We start from the raw sequence: 20,028 nt of genomic DNA, 5'->3' as shown, positions 1-20,028 counted from the left end.
AATTACCTGGACACTGTCCCCTGTGATTTACGTCATTGGTCTTCCTTCACGATTAAATGGCCCACGCTTGTGAGGCCTTGCTCAAATAGTGGGCACCATTTCACTACGACTGAACGCGACATTACACCTGGCGTATACACCACCAGAATTTCAAGGTAAATCTTTGCGCAATTTACACTTTTGCACACAAGAAGCGTACTGGCCCATATTTTGCGAGTACGTTCCCAGTTGCCGCGCCATTTCACCCGCAGATTGTGGTGTACCTGTTAGCCATGCCGCAGCAGAACTGTCTTTGTAGGAAATCCCCAATATGTACTCTTCTGACAGTGCATCATTTTTCTTAAGAAATGGGCTTAGCGTGGATCTGCACGTGTACTTTTTGCAGTCCCCTCGTAATATTGTGCTCTCCATGGTCTTACGCATTCCAGTATTGTTAATTATTGCTGATAGCTGCATCTGTTTGGGGGAACTGTGCCCCTATAAAATATAACAGCACAAAACAACACTGACATATGGTTAAAAGGAAAATTAGAGTTTAATATCCTGCCAATGTAGGTGTCTACATCCACATCCATACTCCACAAGTCACCGTACGATGTGTGTCGGAGGGTACCTTGTAATACCACCAGTTATTTCTTTTCCTGTTCCACTTGAAAATAGATTAAGGAAAAGTCAACTGCCTATATGCTTCCGTTTAGGTACTAATTTCTAGTATGTTATCTTCGTGGTCCTTAAACGCGAAACATATGTTGGCGGCAGTACGCTCGTTGTAGAGTCAGCTTCAAATGCCGGTTCTCTAAATTTTCTCAATAGTGTTCCTCGAAAAGAACGTCATTTTCTCTCCAGGGATTCCCATTTCAGTTTCCGACGCATCCCCGTAACACTTACTTGTTGTTCGAACCTATCAGCAACAAATCTAGCAGTCTGCCTCTCAATAGTTTCTATGTCTTCCTTTACTCTGACGTGGCGTGGATCCCAAACACTCGAGCACTACTCAAGAATAGGTCGCACTAACGTCCTATATTGCAGTGTCCTTTGCAAATGAACTACACTTTCTATCGCTTTTACAGCCATTTTGCAGGGTTTCCTGTGGTGTTACATATCGATAGTACCCCACGGGCGTCCCACAGTTGGTAACGGAATTGTTAATTTCCGTCTGACATCGATAGCGGTCGTGCAGGATCTGGAGGATCCAATGGTTCGCGCCCGCTGAGCCGCGCCTCCAGCGGCTCCGTACCACGAGCGCCCTCTGCTGCTGCGATGCAGCACGGCCAGCGGCAGACACTCAACACACTTGCACTCGGAGCCACTTCGCCACGTGACGCTATGCAGACGCCGTCTTGTCGCAGTTCCAACACCGTAGTTCGTGCTTAGAACAGCGAAATATTTTCTTGCTGATTTGGAGATTCCTGGACACCGTTTCTTGCTGTATTATTTGTAATGAGTCTTCATAAATTTGGAGGAATACAAGTTAAGCAAATGTTCTGTTTGCTCTGTTAACTTGTTCGTTAAGCATTTCTGCTCCTGTTCAGCTTTCCTTCGACGACAGTTGCCACATCACTCTGTAGCCCACCTCTCTTTACCATTATGTACAAAATCGTTCACAACATTTTCAGACCGTGGAGCCGCTATTAGTCAAGCAGCTCATCAATTAGCCTCGAGAGGCTAAATGCATCTCTTATGCTTCCTCCTACCAAGGAAAAATCCTTAACAGTTCCGGGAGTCGAACCTGGGTTCTCTGTATGGCACCATCTAGTATGACTATTCAGCAACGCAGGCGGAAGATATCTTCGATCGCCTGATATACGTCCGTCGCGCTATGTGTAAGAACATGACTAAAGAAGAAGTGCTAACAACCCAAACTTAACCCTTTTGAAAGAAACAAGGAGGGCAGGAGGTTGTGACCATGATACGCAAGGGTGAAGAGAGGTCGTAGAGAGGCTACGAGGCTGGCTGCATCAGCGGTGAGCAGGCAGGTTCGGACTGGGCATGCGCCCGCTAGTAGCACGGGAATCAGCGAGGACCCCGCTGGTCGCAGCTTCACTTAATTTGCGTCCTGCGCGACGCCGGCGCCCGAGAAGTGGCCGCCTGCGTAATGGAGTCCTTCCGGAGCTCTAATTACAACTCACCCACCGCCTAGCGGAGTTCAAGCCGAAAATGTACGCTGCGCTGGGAGACTCAGTGAGAGGAGTTACGCACGCACTTGTACGTCTGGCCACCAGGGAGCTGCGACCATGTGCAAACAGTTCAGGGACAGTGTTTGCAATCTGAGCAAAGGATGTTTCACGAGTACCCCAGCAGGCAGATGCATGGACTGTTTCGCATGAAAAACCTCATAGAGAGTGGCTCGCGAATAACAGTTCAGAGCTCGTCTAAATGATTCATTCGTTGTCGAAGTTATATATTTTCCGAAGTATTATGTGTATAAAAATGACTTACGCATGAACAGAACCGTAGACTCATCGAGTTTTCACTGTGCCCACCAATTGGCGCTACAAGTGCAGTGCCTTGATAAACCGACGACAAAGCAAGAAAAAACATTTTGTGTCTTGGAATACGCAATTTTATTACCTGTGACAACAGTGCACAGTGCGTTCAGAAGGAATTATGGAAAAGAGCCATCCTGTAAACAAAGTAACATTGTGCTTTGACCGACAATTTAGGGGCACTGCTTCTCCGCAGTCTTCTCCATAAACAGAAAAGTACCGATCGACCAAGTGTGCCGGATGCAACAGTGGAGAACTTGAGGGAAAGTCTCGTACGTAGTCCAAAAAATCAACGGTCCCGCACGAGCCACGTAACAGGAATATCACAGTGAACAGTGTAGCAGATTTTGCGACGCCGATTACATTGCAGACCGCACCGTCTGCATCTCGTGAAAGAATTAAAACCGGAAGGTTATGGTCACCGTCAATTTTGTATCACAATGCAGAAAGCGTTTGTGGATGAACATTTCGCCTCCAAGCAGATATTTAGCGACGAAGCAACCTTCCGTCTACGGGGAAAGATTTATCGGCACGATGTGAGTGCGTCTGTGTGTGTGTGTGGGGGGGGGGGGGGGGGGCACTGAAAAGCCTTATCACATTGTGGCGCATGAATGAGATTCCCAGAAGGTCAGTGTTTTCTGTGCTGCTTCACAGACGAAGATGTGAGAAGATTGTTCCGGGTACTTCTTACCTGGGTTTGTTACTGTGGGTTGTTTTGGGGAAAGAGACTAAACTGCGAGGTCATCGGTCTCATCGGTTTTAGGGAAGGACGGGGAAGGAAGTCGGCCGTGCCCTTTCAAAGGAACCATCCCGGCATTTGCCTGGAAGGGTTTGTTACTGTTGTGGTTGTTTCCACAAATGACTGCTGATTCCGAGAATTTCAACTGGCAACAAGACGCGGAACCCCGCTCCCACCTCGTGGAACATAGAAGTTCGTCGCTACCTAAACAACGGACTTCGGCAACCCAATCTAGGCGTGGTGTTGAAGATGATGTGGTTCTCTTTCCTTGTCCCCCTCCCAAGTCTCCCAAACTATCGCCTTATGACTTTTACATTTTGGGACTACAGCAAGGATCGTGTTTACGTGCCCCCAATGCCAATAATGCTGGAACACCTCAGGGAACGCATCAATGCTCCTGTGATGACCAATGACAGGATGTTGTTATGCAAGGTATGGAACGAGTCGCATGATCGGTGTGGCACTTAAAAAAAAAAAAAAAAAAAAAAAAAAAAAAAAAAAAAAAAAAAAAAAAAGTACAAAATGCGAACTTGATGAGTTTACGGTTCAATTCACGTATAAATCATATTTGTACATGTAACATTTGGGAAAATATAGATATCTGAAAACGAGTGAATCATTTATAGTAGCCCTGTACATTTGCATTTGGTTATTTCAGCGTATGTGTGAAGCAATATAATTTAAAGGTATTGTTGTGCACGCATTGCTGTTACTGAAGAGCCAAGCACAAGTTTATTTCTTAAAAGCTACATCACAGAAACGACTTTCATCATTGCTGATGTATTGCTGAAGATGTTCGCAAAAGTTATTCATTACGTTGTTATGCATTTCTTGAAAAATTGTCTTCATTACTTTCCGGATTACGGCTTTCAACTCATCTGCCTTGTGGAGTCGACGTAAAAGAACTTTGCTGTTGCCCCACAGGAAAGAAAAAACCAGAGATTGAAAATTCAGGTGATCTTCCCGTTCATGGAACATCACCGAATCGTGAAAATATTCTATGTGGAAAGTGGGGCCACAGTGTAATCACTGAATTACGGCCCATATGGGCTGTAGCCCGTACGGAACCGCGCTGCTGCTACGGTCGCAGGTTCGAATCCTGCCTCGGCATGGATGTGTGTGATGTCCCTAGGTTAGTTAGATTTAATTAGTTCTATGTCTAGGGGACTGATGACCACAGATGTTAAGTCCCATAGTTCTTAGAGCCATTTGAACCATTTTTGGCTGTAGCCCCCATGTTACTCATGGCCGCATAACGGCTGGAACTGACACTCACTGGTGGGCCGTTGTCTTGCAAATAACAACAACAATAATAATAATAATAATAATTATTATTATTATTATTATTAAAAATGCTCCATTAATTACAATAGGCTAGCCAACAGCAAACCAGAAGACGAACCTCGGCCTACCCTGACACCAGACCCTTTTCTTGAGTGTGATGTGGGTTTGTGTCCGAATAAGCTTTTTTATTGACAAACCTATCAGGATGAAATTTTCCTCATCAACCATCACAAGATTAATCAGAAACGCGTCATTCTAATCAATTTTGTCCAGTAATGTTGCGCAAAAATTGCGCCTACTCTCGTTTATCTTCCGGCCGTAACTGTCGAACCACTTCCATCTTGTAAGGATGAAAATTTAAAACTTGCTTCACAATGCTCTGGAAAGGCGTGCCAGGGGACTGAAATATTCTGGAATGGCGACGGACGCATCAGTGTGGGCTTCGCAGCAGCGCTGCGTGATCTGATCGGATATTTTCCGGCATCGGCATTCAAACTATCATTTGACGTCCATAACACTTCACTATAATTACAGAACCCGTATTAGGTCATTGATTTCTCCACCTGTATATTGTCCTTCTGCCTGGAACCCGTAAACGGAGGTCTCTTCCACTTGTGCATTGCGCTTTGGACAACCGCAACGCTCTGCACACGACAGAACACCTCTGCCTCAATACTCAACGGCATTGGCCAACGTCCCATACCGAACTGAATGGCGCACTATGAGGGGCTGATTATATGCACCAATGGCGCGAGGTCATCTACATATTAGCTGGGTGGCCAAAGGAAAATGTACTATTTCCCGTGGGGTATCCTGTAGACACATGTGCCCATTTTCAGTGGGTAGGAAGATATATCTGCTACAAATTTTGCGCACATTACAATCCCTACGTGTACCGATTGAACAGAAGATTTTCATTTAACTAATTCAATACTAGTTCCTTTAGTTTACAGCAATGATTTTTGTAAATAGGGTTTCAAAATGTTCAAATGTGTGTGAAATCTTATGAGACTTAACTGCTAAGGTAATCAGTCCCTAAGCTTACACACTACTTAACCTAAATTATCCTATGGACAAACACACACACCCATGCCCAAGGGAGGACTCGAACCTCCGCCGGGACCAGCCGCACAGTCCATGAAAATAGGGTTTAATTCATGTCCAATTCACAGTAACAATTTATGTAGAGTGTGTACAAAAAACATGCTGACAGATTTCGAGAGGTCGTAGATGGTGTCTCGAGGAATCAGAGCGTTAAAAGTTTCTGGGGAAATCGCCTGCCAGTAAGCCGCCACTTTGGCAGCACAGGTGACTTTGTACTAAGTGTTGCTGGAGCAGCTGTGTATTAGTACCAATGTGCGCTGCGTGAACGCGCTCGACAAACAGAGACAGTGTAACGAGAAAAAATGCATCATAATATCACCCCGAGAACATTAAAGTTCTCTGAAAAAATAAAGGAGCAAATAATTACTAATGCACTGATTACAATAGGTAAGTACATACTGTAAGATTCGCCATCACCCATAACCTTTCTATGAAGAAAAGATTAAACCCATTCGTACAAATCCGTGAACTGGAGCTGCAGTGTACGAGCTGGAGAATAATTATCACACTTATTCTATACTTAAAGCAGATAATTAGCAACAAAGTAGTCTCACATAATAGCCCACATTAAGAAGTTCTCTAATAAGTGATTGAAGGAACAACCAAAACCCAGACGGAACTGTGGTTCACACGTCCCAAAAAATTGGATCTAGGCGTAGACAGAGTGTTTTAAAAATGCGTATCACATATTCCTACAGCAGCTGCGTGTATGAAAACTGGAAGAAAAATTCCTATAATGAAATGTCCGCACAACAATACCTGTTGGGATATGGGCTGTTAAAGATCCGCACTTCACAGCCGGTATTTTATTTACAGATAAAGCAGGGTTCACAAGGGATGGTACAGTAAAGTACCCAATATGCACGTGTAGGCAGATGCAAATCTTCCAACAATCATGTGGCCGAGGCAGCAGGGTCGCTTTAGTATCAATGTATGGGCAAGAACTGTCGATAACAGACGCAAAGGACCGTATGCATTATCAAACAGATTTCTGCACGATAAACTACAAGCGCCATTAGAGAACGTTACCCTTGCAGAAAAACAGCTATGATGGGGCAAAATCCCACTTTCTTGGGATCGTGCGACACTACATCACCGCAGCGTTTTATGGGCGATGAATCAGACGAAGTGGCTCGGTAGATGGCCCCCTGTTCATCGGAAATGATTCGGTCGGATTTCTGGCTACGGTGACATTTAAAGCATTGCTGTACGCCTAAACCACCGATAATGTGCATACGTTACAGGAGCGTATGACCAATGCATGTGATCTAATTCGAATTCAGCCAGGTGTATTTGGAAGGGTGCATGACTCACTGTGAAGAAGGGCTGAACGATGTGTCAACATGCGACGTAAGCACATACAGCACTGCCTATAGTCTGTTTCTAAGCTCGTCTTCCACTCACGCCACAGCATCGACGTGCAGGGCTCGACTGGAGCAGTCAGAGAATCACTTGGAAGATGGAATGGCGCGCCGTATTCTTCAGCAATGAAAGCAGATTCTGCCTGCATACAAGTGATGATCATTCGCGCGTATGATGCAGAGCTGGTGAGCGCTGTCTCGTAGAGTGCATTCGTCCAAGACACACTGGCCCCGGATCTTATGGTCTGGAGAGCAATAAGCTACAACTCTCGTTCATTTTTGGTGTTTCTGGAGGGGACGTTAATTAACGCTCGGAACGTGCAGAATGTTGTTAGACCCATTCTTTTGCCGTTCTTGCGACAGGAAGGTGATGTGGTGTTCCAACAGGATAATGCTCGCCCACACACTGCCCGTGAAATTCACCGTGCTCTGTGCAGCCACTTCCCTGGCCAACATTATCTCCGGACTTGCAACAGGATGCAAGAATCAGCGCCTGCATTGTCGGCGTGGAGGCTATACCACGTACTAATACGGGTGTTTCAGCATAGGTCGATACCTGGTAAGTCAGAACCGCTTGCGCTATTGATATGTAAATGTCATTATTTCAGGTACATATACATTTTGCAGCAATAAATCTTGAATGAATCGGAAACTTCTAAAAGCATGTAGCAATTTTTTCCGGCAATGTATAATTATATGGACTTGTCTTGTTGTTCTGATCAGTACCACCATCTGTAGAAATACGAGGGGTGGTCGAAAAGTTTCTCGCCCGAGACAGTTACTGTAATGTCCCGCATAAACTCTACCAGTTACTTTTCTGGTGACCCCTTGTGGGTATGCAAGTCAAATTTCACGGTTCCACCTTCGCCTCTAGGATGCCTTGTACACCGTGGTGTAAGCAACATGGCGAATATCGAGAGAATCAAGAACCGAGCTCTGATTGAATGTCTTCATTTGAAGGGAATAACGCCCAAGGAAATTGCGGAGGACACGCGGAATACACTTAAGGACAGTGCTCGATCCTATGCAACAGTGAAAAACTGCGTGTCCGACATCAAACGTGGAAGAACGAGTCTGGAAGATACGCCAAGGAGCGGAAGGCCTGTCTCCGTTGCCACTGATGAAACAGTGACTGCAATTCACGATAGGATTTTGCAAGATCGTCGAACAACGTCGCAGCACATTGAAGCCACATGTGGAATCTCCCATGGGCGTGCTCAAGACATTGTTGTGGAAATTTTGGGAGCCTGGAAAGTTTCATCCCGGTGGGTCCGAAAGATTTGAATGCAGATGAGAGACGGGAGCGTGTGCAGTTTTGTGAAGAAATCGTCCGCCAATTTAAAGCGGATGAAGACGGCTTTCTTGCAAGGTACGTAACAATGGACGAAACATGGGTTCATAAATTTGATCCTGAGACAAAACATCGGCCACAACAATGGAAACATCATTCATCCCCTACCCCAAAAAAATTCTGGGTGCAAAATGAGCCAATTAGGTGATAGCATGGGTCTTCTGGGATGCAGAAGTGGTAATTATGCTGGATTACTTGAAAAAGGGCTTAACTATCCATGTACCATACTGCTGCACCGTTGGGCGCCGTTTGAGAGAAGAGACATAGAAAAAAAGGCGCGGGAAATTGGCGAGCGGAGTTCTTTTGCATCGGGACAACGCACCGGCGCACAAAGCCCTCGCAACACTGGATACTCTGCGTGATGCGGGTTAGAATTGCTACGTCATCCGCCATATTCTCTATTTTTGTCTCCATCAGACTTTTTTTCTTTTCCCGAACCTAAAAAAAGACCTCAAAGAACGACGATTTCACAATGATGATGCAGTGATTGATGCTGTGAACGCGTGGTTGGACGCGAAATCGAAGACCTTTTATCTCAATGGTTTATCTGAACGTGACTGCAAGTGTGTTAGTACACACGGGTCGGATGATCCCGGCGGAGGTTCGAGTCCTCCGTCGGGCATGGATGTGTGTGTTTGTCCTTAGGATAATTTAGGTTAAGTAGTGTGTAAGTCTAAGGAGTGATGACCTTAGCAGTTAAGTCCCATAAGATTTCACACACATTTGAACATTTTTGAGCACACGGGTTTTATACTGTAAAATAAATTGGTATTATGAAATTTCCGTCATTGTTTATTTGTTAGGCTAGACACTTTTCGACACCCCCCCCCCCCACTCGTATGCGACAGTTTCTTTAAAGCATGCTGTACTGTTCAGCAGGACTCAGTCGACAGGATGACAGTCGTGGATATGGGAATGGCCCGTCCCGTTTAACGGAGAGGAAATCCAACATCTTTGCCGGCCAAAAGTGAAGAAACCAACGACACAATCTTAAGCCGTAACAGCTATTATCTAGAAAGTGAAAGCACAATTACCATCAATCTGAACGAACTAAAGCATCATTAGAGATACTAAATGTCTATTCGAACAAAAATAGGTTTACATTTCGGTTATGTCATCCCGAGATGTTTTCCATGCCTTTACCAAGTCGTTTTATGCACAAACCTTTGTGGTTCCTTCAGTAAGGAAATACTATTTCTCCTCCTCATCCACAGGAGCCACAGTCACACCTGGGAAGGTTGAACTGTCGACAGGACATTAAATCCTAATACGAAATTTAACGGTTGATTAACAGCGATTGTCGCCCTTTAACAGATAACAAACGTTGCTTTAATGGCAGTTATTTTCAACATTCCCCGTTCATCCAGTTGATCTGTAAGTTAACGAATATCTAATTCTTGTTAATGTTACAAATAACGTGTAAATGGTTTTCAGTTTTATGTTGAGCACTGATAAGAGTATTCAACACAACAAAACCGCAATGTAGCGCCTCTGTAGTGAAACAACCATGCGCAGTGTCGCTGCCCCGCTAACGACCTACTATATTAAGTGAAGTCGTGTTCTCCCCGTTACTGGAAACATGCCGACCGCGGTCCACATTCTTTCGAGGGATGGGGACGGGGCATTAACGAATCTTGGCTTTCTGCCAACATCAACACAAAGAGGGCCAGAACGTTTTCAGCTGAAGTTCACGTGCTTTGAAAACTATCATCGTTTTATACTTTTTAAATAGTCAATACTCTCAGTTCCTAAATCGAAGAAAGACGAAAGTTATGAGATGTAGCTGAAATGAGAACAGCGAGAAACTTATCAAAATTGAAGATTACCTAGTACACGAAGTTAAGGAATTCTGCTACCTCGGCAGCAAAATAATCTATGACGGACGGAGCAAGGAGGGCATAAAAAGCAGTTCAGCTCTGGCAAAAAAGGCATTCCTGGCCAGGAGAATGCTACTAGTGTCAAACATAGCCCTTGGTTTGAGGAAAATGTTTCTGAGAATTTAAGTTTGAAGCACAGCACTGTATGGTAGTGAAACACAGACTATGGGAAAACCAAACAGATGAGAATCGAAGTATTTGAGATGTGGTGCTACAGAATAATGTTGAAAATTATAAGTGGACTGATAAGATATAAGGAGGTTCTAGAAAGAATCGGCGAGGAAAGGATTACATGAAAACACTAACAAGAAGGAGGGACAGGGTGATAGAACATCTGTTAAGATGTAAGGGAATAACCCCTATTGCACTGGAGGGGGCTGTAAAGGATAAAAGCTGTAGAGGAACACAGAGATTGCAATTCATCCAGCGAACACTTGAGGATGTAGGTTGCAAGTGCTACCCTGAGGTGTAAAGGTTGACACAGGAGGGGAATTCGTGGTGTGTCGCATCAAACTAGTCAGAAGACTGATAACTCAAAACTTTGGGAGGTTCATAACATATTAGAGGTAATGCGCAAGCCATGAAACAAGCATTTTACCATCCTTCAATGGGGTACCTGAGATATACATAACTTTGTCTACAAATAACGTTAGATATGTTCCCGTTTGCATGACCTTATGTTAACTCGGACAAAGTCATTTCATATTCAATCTGATCTTAATCTTTCATACCAAAAATGCTTTTCTTGTGTACCTAGACACAAACTTACAATTCCTGTCATCCTTACGGACCTAATACTCGTGGGAAACTTTCTTATTATGAATATTCAGTTTAAGTAAACCGAGAGACCGAAATAACTGCGGTGATGTCTTCAGTCGTGCAGCAACACGAAGCCACCCACAAGCATAAACAAAGAAAAGAGACTAAATTGACATTAGGTACCATGGAGACGAGTAATTTTTCCCCCTGCATGTTCATCCTGGAGCCAGAAAATGCTTTTCCAAAAATATGCAGTTGCGAAGACCTTGTAATTACCCATGAATACTTCCCCTTCGTGCACTGTGGGCCACCAGCGTCAATGGAGCGAAACAGCACAATCATAGACAAAATTATGTAGTGGTAAAGAAGCGAAATAGTGCTGGTGGTAGTCGACACATAACTAATACCCGTCTGGTCGCACGTACCTCAAAGCAACGGAAACAATGTGGTGTTTGCAGCTCAAAGGTTAGAAAAATTTCCCTAGTTGTGAATTAAATTGAAGGAGCTGAACCAACAAGTAACTATGTTTAAATGCTTTCAGAAGAAGAGAATGAGTACGGGAACTATTTGCAATATTACGTAAGGAACCGTGATGGTATGGCCTGAATAAGAGAACTGAGGAACTGTTATCTCCTCCACTGCTATACCGGTTTTTTTTCGGCTCAATATTACTGAATCATTTAGGACAAAAATTTATTTGAAGTCACTATCGGTACTACGAAAAATTGTCTTTTTCTGATTAATCACTGTTTAAATAAGCTAAGGAATTCAATCGAAACGTTAATTTAACACCGCTGACTCGAAGAAGGTAAAGGTTAATAACGTATTACGCTGAGATGACAAAAGTTGTGGGATACCTCCTAACATCGTGTTGGACCTCCTCTTCCCCGGAGTAGTGCAGTAACTCGACGTGGCATAGACTCAACAAGTCATTGGCAGTCCCCTGCCGGAAAACTGAGCAATGCCTCAACAGCCGTCCGTAACTGCGAAAGTGTTGCCGGTGCAGAATTTTGTGCACGAATTGACCTCTTGATTATGTCCCTCAAACGTTCGATGGGATTCATGTCGGGCGATTTGGGTAACCGAATCATTCGCTCGAATTGTCCAGAATGTTCTTCAAACCAATCGCGAGCAATTGAGTCATCCATAAAAATGTCATCGCTGTTTGGGAACACGAAGTCCATGAATGCCTGAAAATGGCCTTCAAGAAGCAGTTGGACCGGAGGATCCAGTCCATTCCATGTGAACACAGCCCACACCATTATGGAGCTACCACCAGCTTGCACAGTGCCTTGTTGACAACTTGAGTCCATAGCTTTGTGAGGGTGTGCGCCACACTCGAACCCTACCATCAGCTCCTACCAGCTGAAATCGGGACTCATCTAACGAGGCCAGTGTTTTCCAGTTGTCTAGGGTCCAACCGATATGGTTAAGAGCCCTGAAGAGACGCTGCAGGCGATGTTCTGCTGTTAGCAGATGGACTCGTGGCGGTCGTCTGCTGCCAAAGCCCATTAGCGCCAAATTTCGCCGCCCTGTCCTAACGGATACGTTCGTCGTACGTCCCACACTGATTTCTGCGGTTATTTCACGCAGTGTTGCTTGGCTCTTAGCACTGACAACTCTACGCAAACGCCACTGCCTTGACCGCGGAGGTAATGCCTGAAATTTCATATTCTCGGCACATTCTTGACACTGTGGATCACGGAATACTGAATTCCCTACCGATTTCGGAAATGGAACATCCCATTGGTCTAGCTCCAATTACCATTCCGCGTTCAAAATCTGTTAATACACGTCGCAGGGCAATAATTACACCGGAAACCTTTCCACGTGAATCACCTGACTACAAATGACAGCCCTACTGCAGTGCCCTTTTACACCTCGTCCACATTATACTACCGCCATTTGTATACGTGGATATCGCTGTCCCATGATTTTCACCACCTCATTGTATTATAAGCACTACTAGTCAGTTTCGAAGACGGAGTCCGGATCTCACCGAACATCCATTGCCTGTTTAGGCGACATTTTTTTAATACATCGAACAATGGAAACTGTATTTTGCACGTTAAATGATTTATGACACACACAACATTAAACAAACAGTGCTTATACTTTTAAAAAATGATGATTAGAGCAAGCAGTACAAGATAATGTGCCTGGCGGCACACATGCGTCGGAAGTTTTGTTATTTAGTTTGACCGTAATAAAATTAAGGTATCATAGAGAAGTTATGAGAGGAAGTTCAGTGCGTAAGCAGTATAACAACAGCGGAAGCATCAGTTACGAAAATGCGAAAAGAGTTAGAAATGAAATCAAAAGCAGAAAGGGGGCTTCGCTATTCAGGGCTCACCTGATTCAGCGAAGGACGTCGCTGCGTTTGACATCCGCTGTCCCAAGGTGGCGGCTGGTCCTTGCGACGGAAAATAAAAAGAAGAGTGTTAGGGCAACAAATTAGCCGTCAACATTATGCGGCTCAACAGATATGTGGCCGTACACATGATAGCAACAACTGCCTGTCACGTACACAAGAAGCAGTACACAGCTTGCAGCAAACATCAAACTAATAACGACGCGTGACGCGCCACCCACAGACAGGTATTCCCGATAAATGATAAGCGCGCCTTTATCTGTTATCTGGCTATCTCGCTTCATCACTGCAGTGTTATAAGCTGCCAACGTTTTGCGGTAAATACTGGTACGGAAATAATCATCGGCAATACACAGTTTCAGATTTAAATTGTTTCTACCATGGACCTGCAGGACGCTTTTCAAGTTGATACGCGCGACTCTCGCGCGGCTTAATCGCTGGCCCCCCGAATACATCGCGCGACTAAAGCCAGGTGTCAACAAACAACCAAAGTGAATCTACTCGAATGGCGTCACCGACGCTGCACGTGGAAACATCCACTCAAATGACACCACTGTAGTCAGTACGGCGAAAGAAGAGCCTGACAGTTAAAGTGGTCTTGACGTGGCTGCACTGCGCAACTACGACAGCCATTCACGTAACGTGCTTTTGTGGATCTCTGTATGGCAACGCTTAGGAGTTTTTGTGCGTGTGTGTGTGTGTGTGTGTGTGTGTGTGTGTGTGTGTGTGTGTGTGTGTGTGTGCGCTACACCCTGGCAGCTGGACTTTCTGGGCGACAGTTAAGGGGCTAATTCATCTTTTCCTTAAGCCGTTCTGGGGTGGGGGCTGAGGAAATGTGAGGTGTGTGTTGATTTCATTTGACTTTATTTCACGTTTAATTGTGGCACCTCTATGATGGCTCGAGGTACTCAGATGCGGTGCCAGTGTGCAGGGGTGACTGCCCCCCCCCCACCCCCTGTAGTCCAGGTGTCTTGTCGAAGGCTTCATCGCGTCCACTTTGTCCAAAAGTTTAAGTGTGTGGCAATGATGCATTGTCATGTCGAGTTCCTGATGCAAGTCACGGACCCCGGCCCACATGAGTGCCCCAAGTATGAGCCGAAAGCATCGATTTTGTAAAACATCTACATCTACATCCACATCCATACTCCGCAAGCCACCCTACGGTGTGTGGCGGAGGGTACCTTGAGTACATCTATCGGTTCTCCCTTCTATTCCAGTCTCGTATTGTTCGCGGAAAGAAGGATTGTCGGTATGCCTCTGTGTGGGCTCTAATCTCTCTGATTTTATCCTCATGGTCTCTTCGCGAGATATACGTAGGAGGGAGCAATATACTGCTTCACTCCTCGGTGAAGGTATGTTCTCGAAATTTCAACAAAAGCCCGTACCGAGCTACTGAGCATCTCTCCTGCACAGTCTTCCACTGGAGTTTATCTATCATCTCCGTAACGCTTTCGCGATTGCGAAATGATCCTGTAACGAAGCGCGCTGCTCTCCGTTGGATCTTCTCTATATCTTCTATCAACCCTATCTGGTAAGGATCTCACACTGCTTAGCAGTATTCAAGCAGTGGGCGAACAAGCGTACTGTAACCTACTTCCTTTGTTTTCTGATTGCATTTCCTTAGGGATCTTCCAAAGAATCTAAGTCTGGCATCTGCTTTACCGACGATCATTCCATTTTAAATCACTCCCAACGCGTACTCCCAGATAATTTATGGAATTAATTGCTTCCAGTTGCTGACTTGCTATATTGTAGCTAAATGATAAGGGATCTTTCTTTCTATGTATTCGCAGCACATTACACTTGTCTACATTGAGATTCAGTTGCCATTCCCTGCACCATGCGTCAATTCGCTGCAGATCCTCCTGCATTTCAGTGCAAATTTCCTTTGTTACAACCTCTCGATATACCACAGCATTATCCGCAAAAAGCCTCAGTGAACTTCCGATGTCATCCACTAGGTCATTTATGTATATTGTGAATAGCAACGGTCCTACGACACTCCCCTGCGGCTCACCTTCGGAAGACTTCTCTCCATTGAGAATGACATGCTGCGTTCTGTTATCTTGGAACTCTTCAATCCAATCACACAATTGTCTAATAGTCCACATGCTCTTACTTTGTTCATTAAATGATTGTGGAGAACTGTATCGAACGCCTTGCGGAAGTCAAGAAACACGGCATCTACATGGGAACCCGTGTCTATGGCCCTCTGAGTCTCGTGGACGAATAGCGCAGTAGTGTAATGTTGGATGCACACGCCGTCCCCCAGGTGGAGCACCCATGTCTGTATGGAAACGCCAAGTGTTATCGCAACTCTAAAGACGACCTCGGCTGCGCCAGCAACATATTTCGCTTAGCAGCTGAAAACTGAAAACAGTGTTACCAACTTTCAGGACTCTTCTTTCGCCGCTCTCCGTAGAAGAGTTAGAGTCTTTTCATCTTTGCAATGTCAGCAGGCTTCCCTAAACACCGACTGCCACCGTCTGACTGCCGCCTGGGAGTTGCATTTTGAATCATCATCAATGTATTTTTAATTTTGCCATAAAAATAATGAAGTTATGATCTGTCGAGAATAGCAGGAGGCTATATGAAGCAATCTGTTTTATACATTTATACTGGCAATGGATTGTACGATCGAAAATGCTGATCTCACTCCCTCTCTTATGTGTAATAGAAAATTAATTAAATGGAAGTGAGGTTCCCGGCAATCACGATAACGAAATAAGAGAGTATACGGTAACAGAAGCACGAAATTCTCTTTCCACAGTTCTTTTAGAAACTCGCCTACAGTTTTTTTCATACCTATTATGAGTTACATTCTTGCTGTATATGTGTTTCGCACAATTTCATCCGCGATTATACGACTATATTCTGTGTCAGTTACAATGAAGACAAACAAATATAACAGACTGCTTAATAACATAAGGCCTAATTCCGTCAAACCACGGAAAAGTTTAGAAGATCTACAATTATTGAGAACTTAACATTCATTACTCGTCGTTTATTCAGACAATATAATCTGGTCATATATGTACTTAAAGGTCTGAAAACTGGAGTCACAAGAGAACATTTTGTAGACACAATAACCTCGGCTTGGCTATTACTGGGACATGATGATCTAAAAGTCAGCTGTATGTATTATTAGGTACTTAATGAAAATATTAATGTCTGAAGTTCTACCTTCGGTAACCAGAATAATGCATGACAGCTGAAAATCTGGTACACGATAGCGAATGAATATGTGTGTACCAGCATGTCATTCTGCGCATCATCCACTTCTGTACACAATATTTGTGTTTTCTATTCGTCTTTAGGCATCTTTATTGCTATAACCCATACGACAATATTTATGCACCCCCACACCCATGTAAGTTTAGATGATGCCACATTGGAAACAGTGCCACTATTATGTCTACAGCAACGTGGAAGAAAGGCAGCTCACGGTGTCACTGAAGTTCCTTCTGTTGTTCCTAAGAGTTGGGCGGATTGTTGTAGAACGAGCCCCTGTTCTTTTGACCCAGCAGATTGGGAGAAGGCAAAGGGCCTCCCTATTGGGATGACTAACGGAAACCTCCAGGAATCGCGGGAGAGGATCCGTTTTCACTTTATTTCTGGGACAATGCTAGCTAATGTCCCACAAAAATAAAGTCTTTTTGTTTAAAAAAATATCTTTTATTGCACCTCTGAAGGAGATGGTGGGCTATAGGAGAGTATAGCCCTTTCAAGCCAATAGTAGTAGTTTGTGCTGTTGTGAGCCCATTTATTTAGGACAGTTGAGCGCTTATTTAATTTTGTAGGATTTTTAATAGCACATAGATGGGTAGTCGACAGGAAGATGTTGCTCATTAAGTTTCCTTCATTCCTAACCTCGGCATCTGCCTCACGGCTGAGGGGTTGGTTGCCTGTTGTTCGGCTTACGTATCTTCATATTATCTCAGTGGTCTTGATAAAGTTGTATTGTCATCTTGGAATTTTGCTCATGTAGAAAATTTCCGTCTAATCCTGTATAAGACGAGAAACTTGAAAATGTAGTCGATGTAGAGAATACTGTCTTCTTCTATACGTGTTAACTGAAATAATTTTACTCGTAACTTGTTCTTTCTATATCAGGTTGCTACACCATCCAAAATCCTTGTAGGCTTTCTTGGTCTGTTGATAGTTTCATTGATTTCTTCGTTTTCGGGAGAATTGTGTTGGAGTGAATTCGATACTGCTTCAAGCGTAATGTAAAAAGGAAATGCACATTTGAATTTCGGAAAATAATACGTAGAGAGAGAGAGAGAGAGAGAGAGAGAGAGAGAGAGAGTGTGTGTGTGTGTGTGTGTGTGTGTGTGTGTGTGTGCAGACCATACTTAAATCTCTGTGGACAAGAACTATGCGCCTGCTCGAGCCACTTGAGAAATGGTTCTGGCGAGTAAGTATTTTTCCATCACGGTTTGGTACCGAAAACAAAGATACAGACAGCAACATCAAATGATATATGGTTTTACCGGAGGTTTAACTATTTCACAATAATACGTACATACCCTTACAAGGCTAAAGTGGCTCGATGGCCCAGAAGAACTCTTACTGTAGGAACAATGCGAAATCACACGAAAAACGTATCCTGATCTATATTATTAATACTACTCGTCAGATAACCTCCGTATAACACGCACTGTTTTCATCAGAACAGTTTTCCAAGCAGTTTTCCGTTTTCCCCGACTACGAATCCATAGCGCAACTGCTTTATTTCACAGTCATAGAAGCTCATCGAACTAAATATTGGCTTATTTTCATATTTCTTCCCTTTTCCTGCTCGTGTGTGCTCCACTTTCTACAGTAGTATGAACTAAGTCGCTGGTGGAACTGATATGAGGACAGTTAATACGAAATGTCGTATTGGTTAGCAAATTTGAATCACACAAAGAAAGAGGAGTATCCTTTCAAATATGTCAGCTGCATCTGATATTCAGCAGTAGGCGCATTAGCTCTAATGGCTGTACATGACAACCTGTTAATTGGATTCGAAAAGAGCTATGCGTCCAGCCACTGGGATAATCCTTGTGATACTGCGTTTGACGCTTTTATCAGTAGCACACGTTACTGCAGTGTATTCATCGTAATGACAAGCCACTAATACGCATATATTTAAAAACCAACATATCTTTCCCTATATCTACACTGACAAAAATTCGTCTTTGAAAGGGAACACACAGATCACTTTTTTAAAGTGTGCCTCGCAAACCAAATGTTGATTACTATCTCAGATACTTCAGATCTTACCACATCGTTACTGACGCATGAGGATCAACTAGCGAGTAATGCATGCACTGACCAAGTGACTTTTTCTAAAGTAATCTGACAGCAATAGTTTACACAACTGAAATACTGAAAGGTCTTGATCGTACAGTTCTTTACTAAGCGTTGTGCGTATCACAATTTCGTTTCAGACTGAAGCTGTGGAACGAAGTGTACAAGAAATTAATGGCAGAAAATATACATAAGTGTGCATCTACGTATTGCAATACACAAAAATTTCAAACAGTATCGTACTTACATAAAACTCACACTTTAGTACAAAGCTCACGAACGTGAGCACATAGATTGAATACAATACAGATTTCACCGCATGTAGGCATATTTGACAGTGCCGTGTATTCTAATAGAACCAGAATTAAACCGGGTGTGGCGACTGAACTATCAAAGAGGTAAACGAAGACCAGTCATTCCGCTAGAAGTGACCGTAGAAAGCAAGTCACTTTCATGAGCTTTGTACTAAAGTTTGATTCTTATCTAAGTACGATACTATTTGAAATTTCTGAATATTGGAATACTTAGATGCGCACTCACGTATATTTTCTGTCGTTAATTTCTTGTACACTTCATTCCACAGCTTCAGTCTGACGATGAAACTTTGAAAAGCATAACGTCTAATGAAGAATTGTGCGATCAAGACCTTTCTATATTTCAAATCAGTGACAAATCTGAATGGTCGCGTGTCTCTACTATGAAAGTATTTCTAGATCAAGTAATGGAAATATTTTAACAACAAATTTTAATTTGATCTTCAACGACCTTTAAAGAGCAAGTCAAATTTGTTATAAGTTTGTTTCTAAAGACGCACTTAAACTTTGAGCGCCACCACATTAATACAACGAACACGTTACTTGGGGAGTCCCTAAATGCTATGAAATTATGAAATCATGGTTTCATTGCACAAAAAATGTTTACTTTCAGTCTCAAAATAACAGATTGCATTTTTATCTCCGAGTTGAATGGTATTTTAACACTGTTACCCTCCAAATCCTAGTTAATTATGTTATGAGTACTCAGTGCCTCTTCGTATTCAAAAATGTGGTTGCCACGAGAGGTTCCGTTATTTCAATGCAAGACAACTTGGCACTTCGCCTTCTATGTGCTATGGTACGTAACAAAACTGTAAATAGATTCCGAAAGCCAAAACACGGTAAGTATAAAGTATTTCGTTTCTTTGTCTTAGATATCAAACTTATTTTGCTGACCATACAAACAATTTATTTTACGTTTATACATCGTCTTTCACATAAATATGAAATACGCGTTGATTTTTTTTCCGAGAACAGTAAAGATATAGATTGTGACGTTTCATGAGCTAATGCTTCAAATATAGCTATTTTCCTGGCGATTTGTAACAGACTGTTCAGTATTTTGAAATTACATTTGTTTCATTTT

General features: G+C 43.4%; 1 protein-coding gene across 1 annotated transcript in view; it reads right to left on the bottom strand.

Moving 5' to 3' along the window:
• LOC126188056 (kalirin) overlaps window positions 1-20,028 on the bottom strand; it is a 2,181,516-nt gene that overhangs the window by 1,628,863 nt on the left and 532,625 nt on the right. The window contains exon 5 of the mRNA XM_049929493.1: window positions 13,315-13,374. Coding sequence (XP_049785450.1) covers window positions 13,315-13,348 — 34 coding nt within the window. The 5' untranslated portion in view covers window positions 13,349-13,374. The remainder of the gene's footprint in view (window positions 1-13,314; window positions 13,375-20,028) is intronic.

The sequence above is a fragment of the Schistocerca cancellata genome, chromosome 5 (genome assembly GCF_023864275.1).
Source record: "Schistocerca cancellata isolate TAMUIC-IGC-003103 chromosome 5, iqSchCanc2.1, whole genome shotgun sequence".
NCBI lineage: Eukaryota > Metazoa > Arthropoda > Insecta > Orthoptera > Acrididae > Schistocerca > Schistocerca cancellata.
The sequence above is the reverse complement of the archived record's forward strand: the minus strand, read 5'-3'. Positions and strand labels throughout refer to the sequence as shown.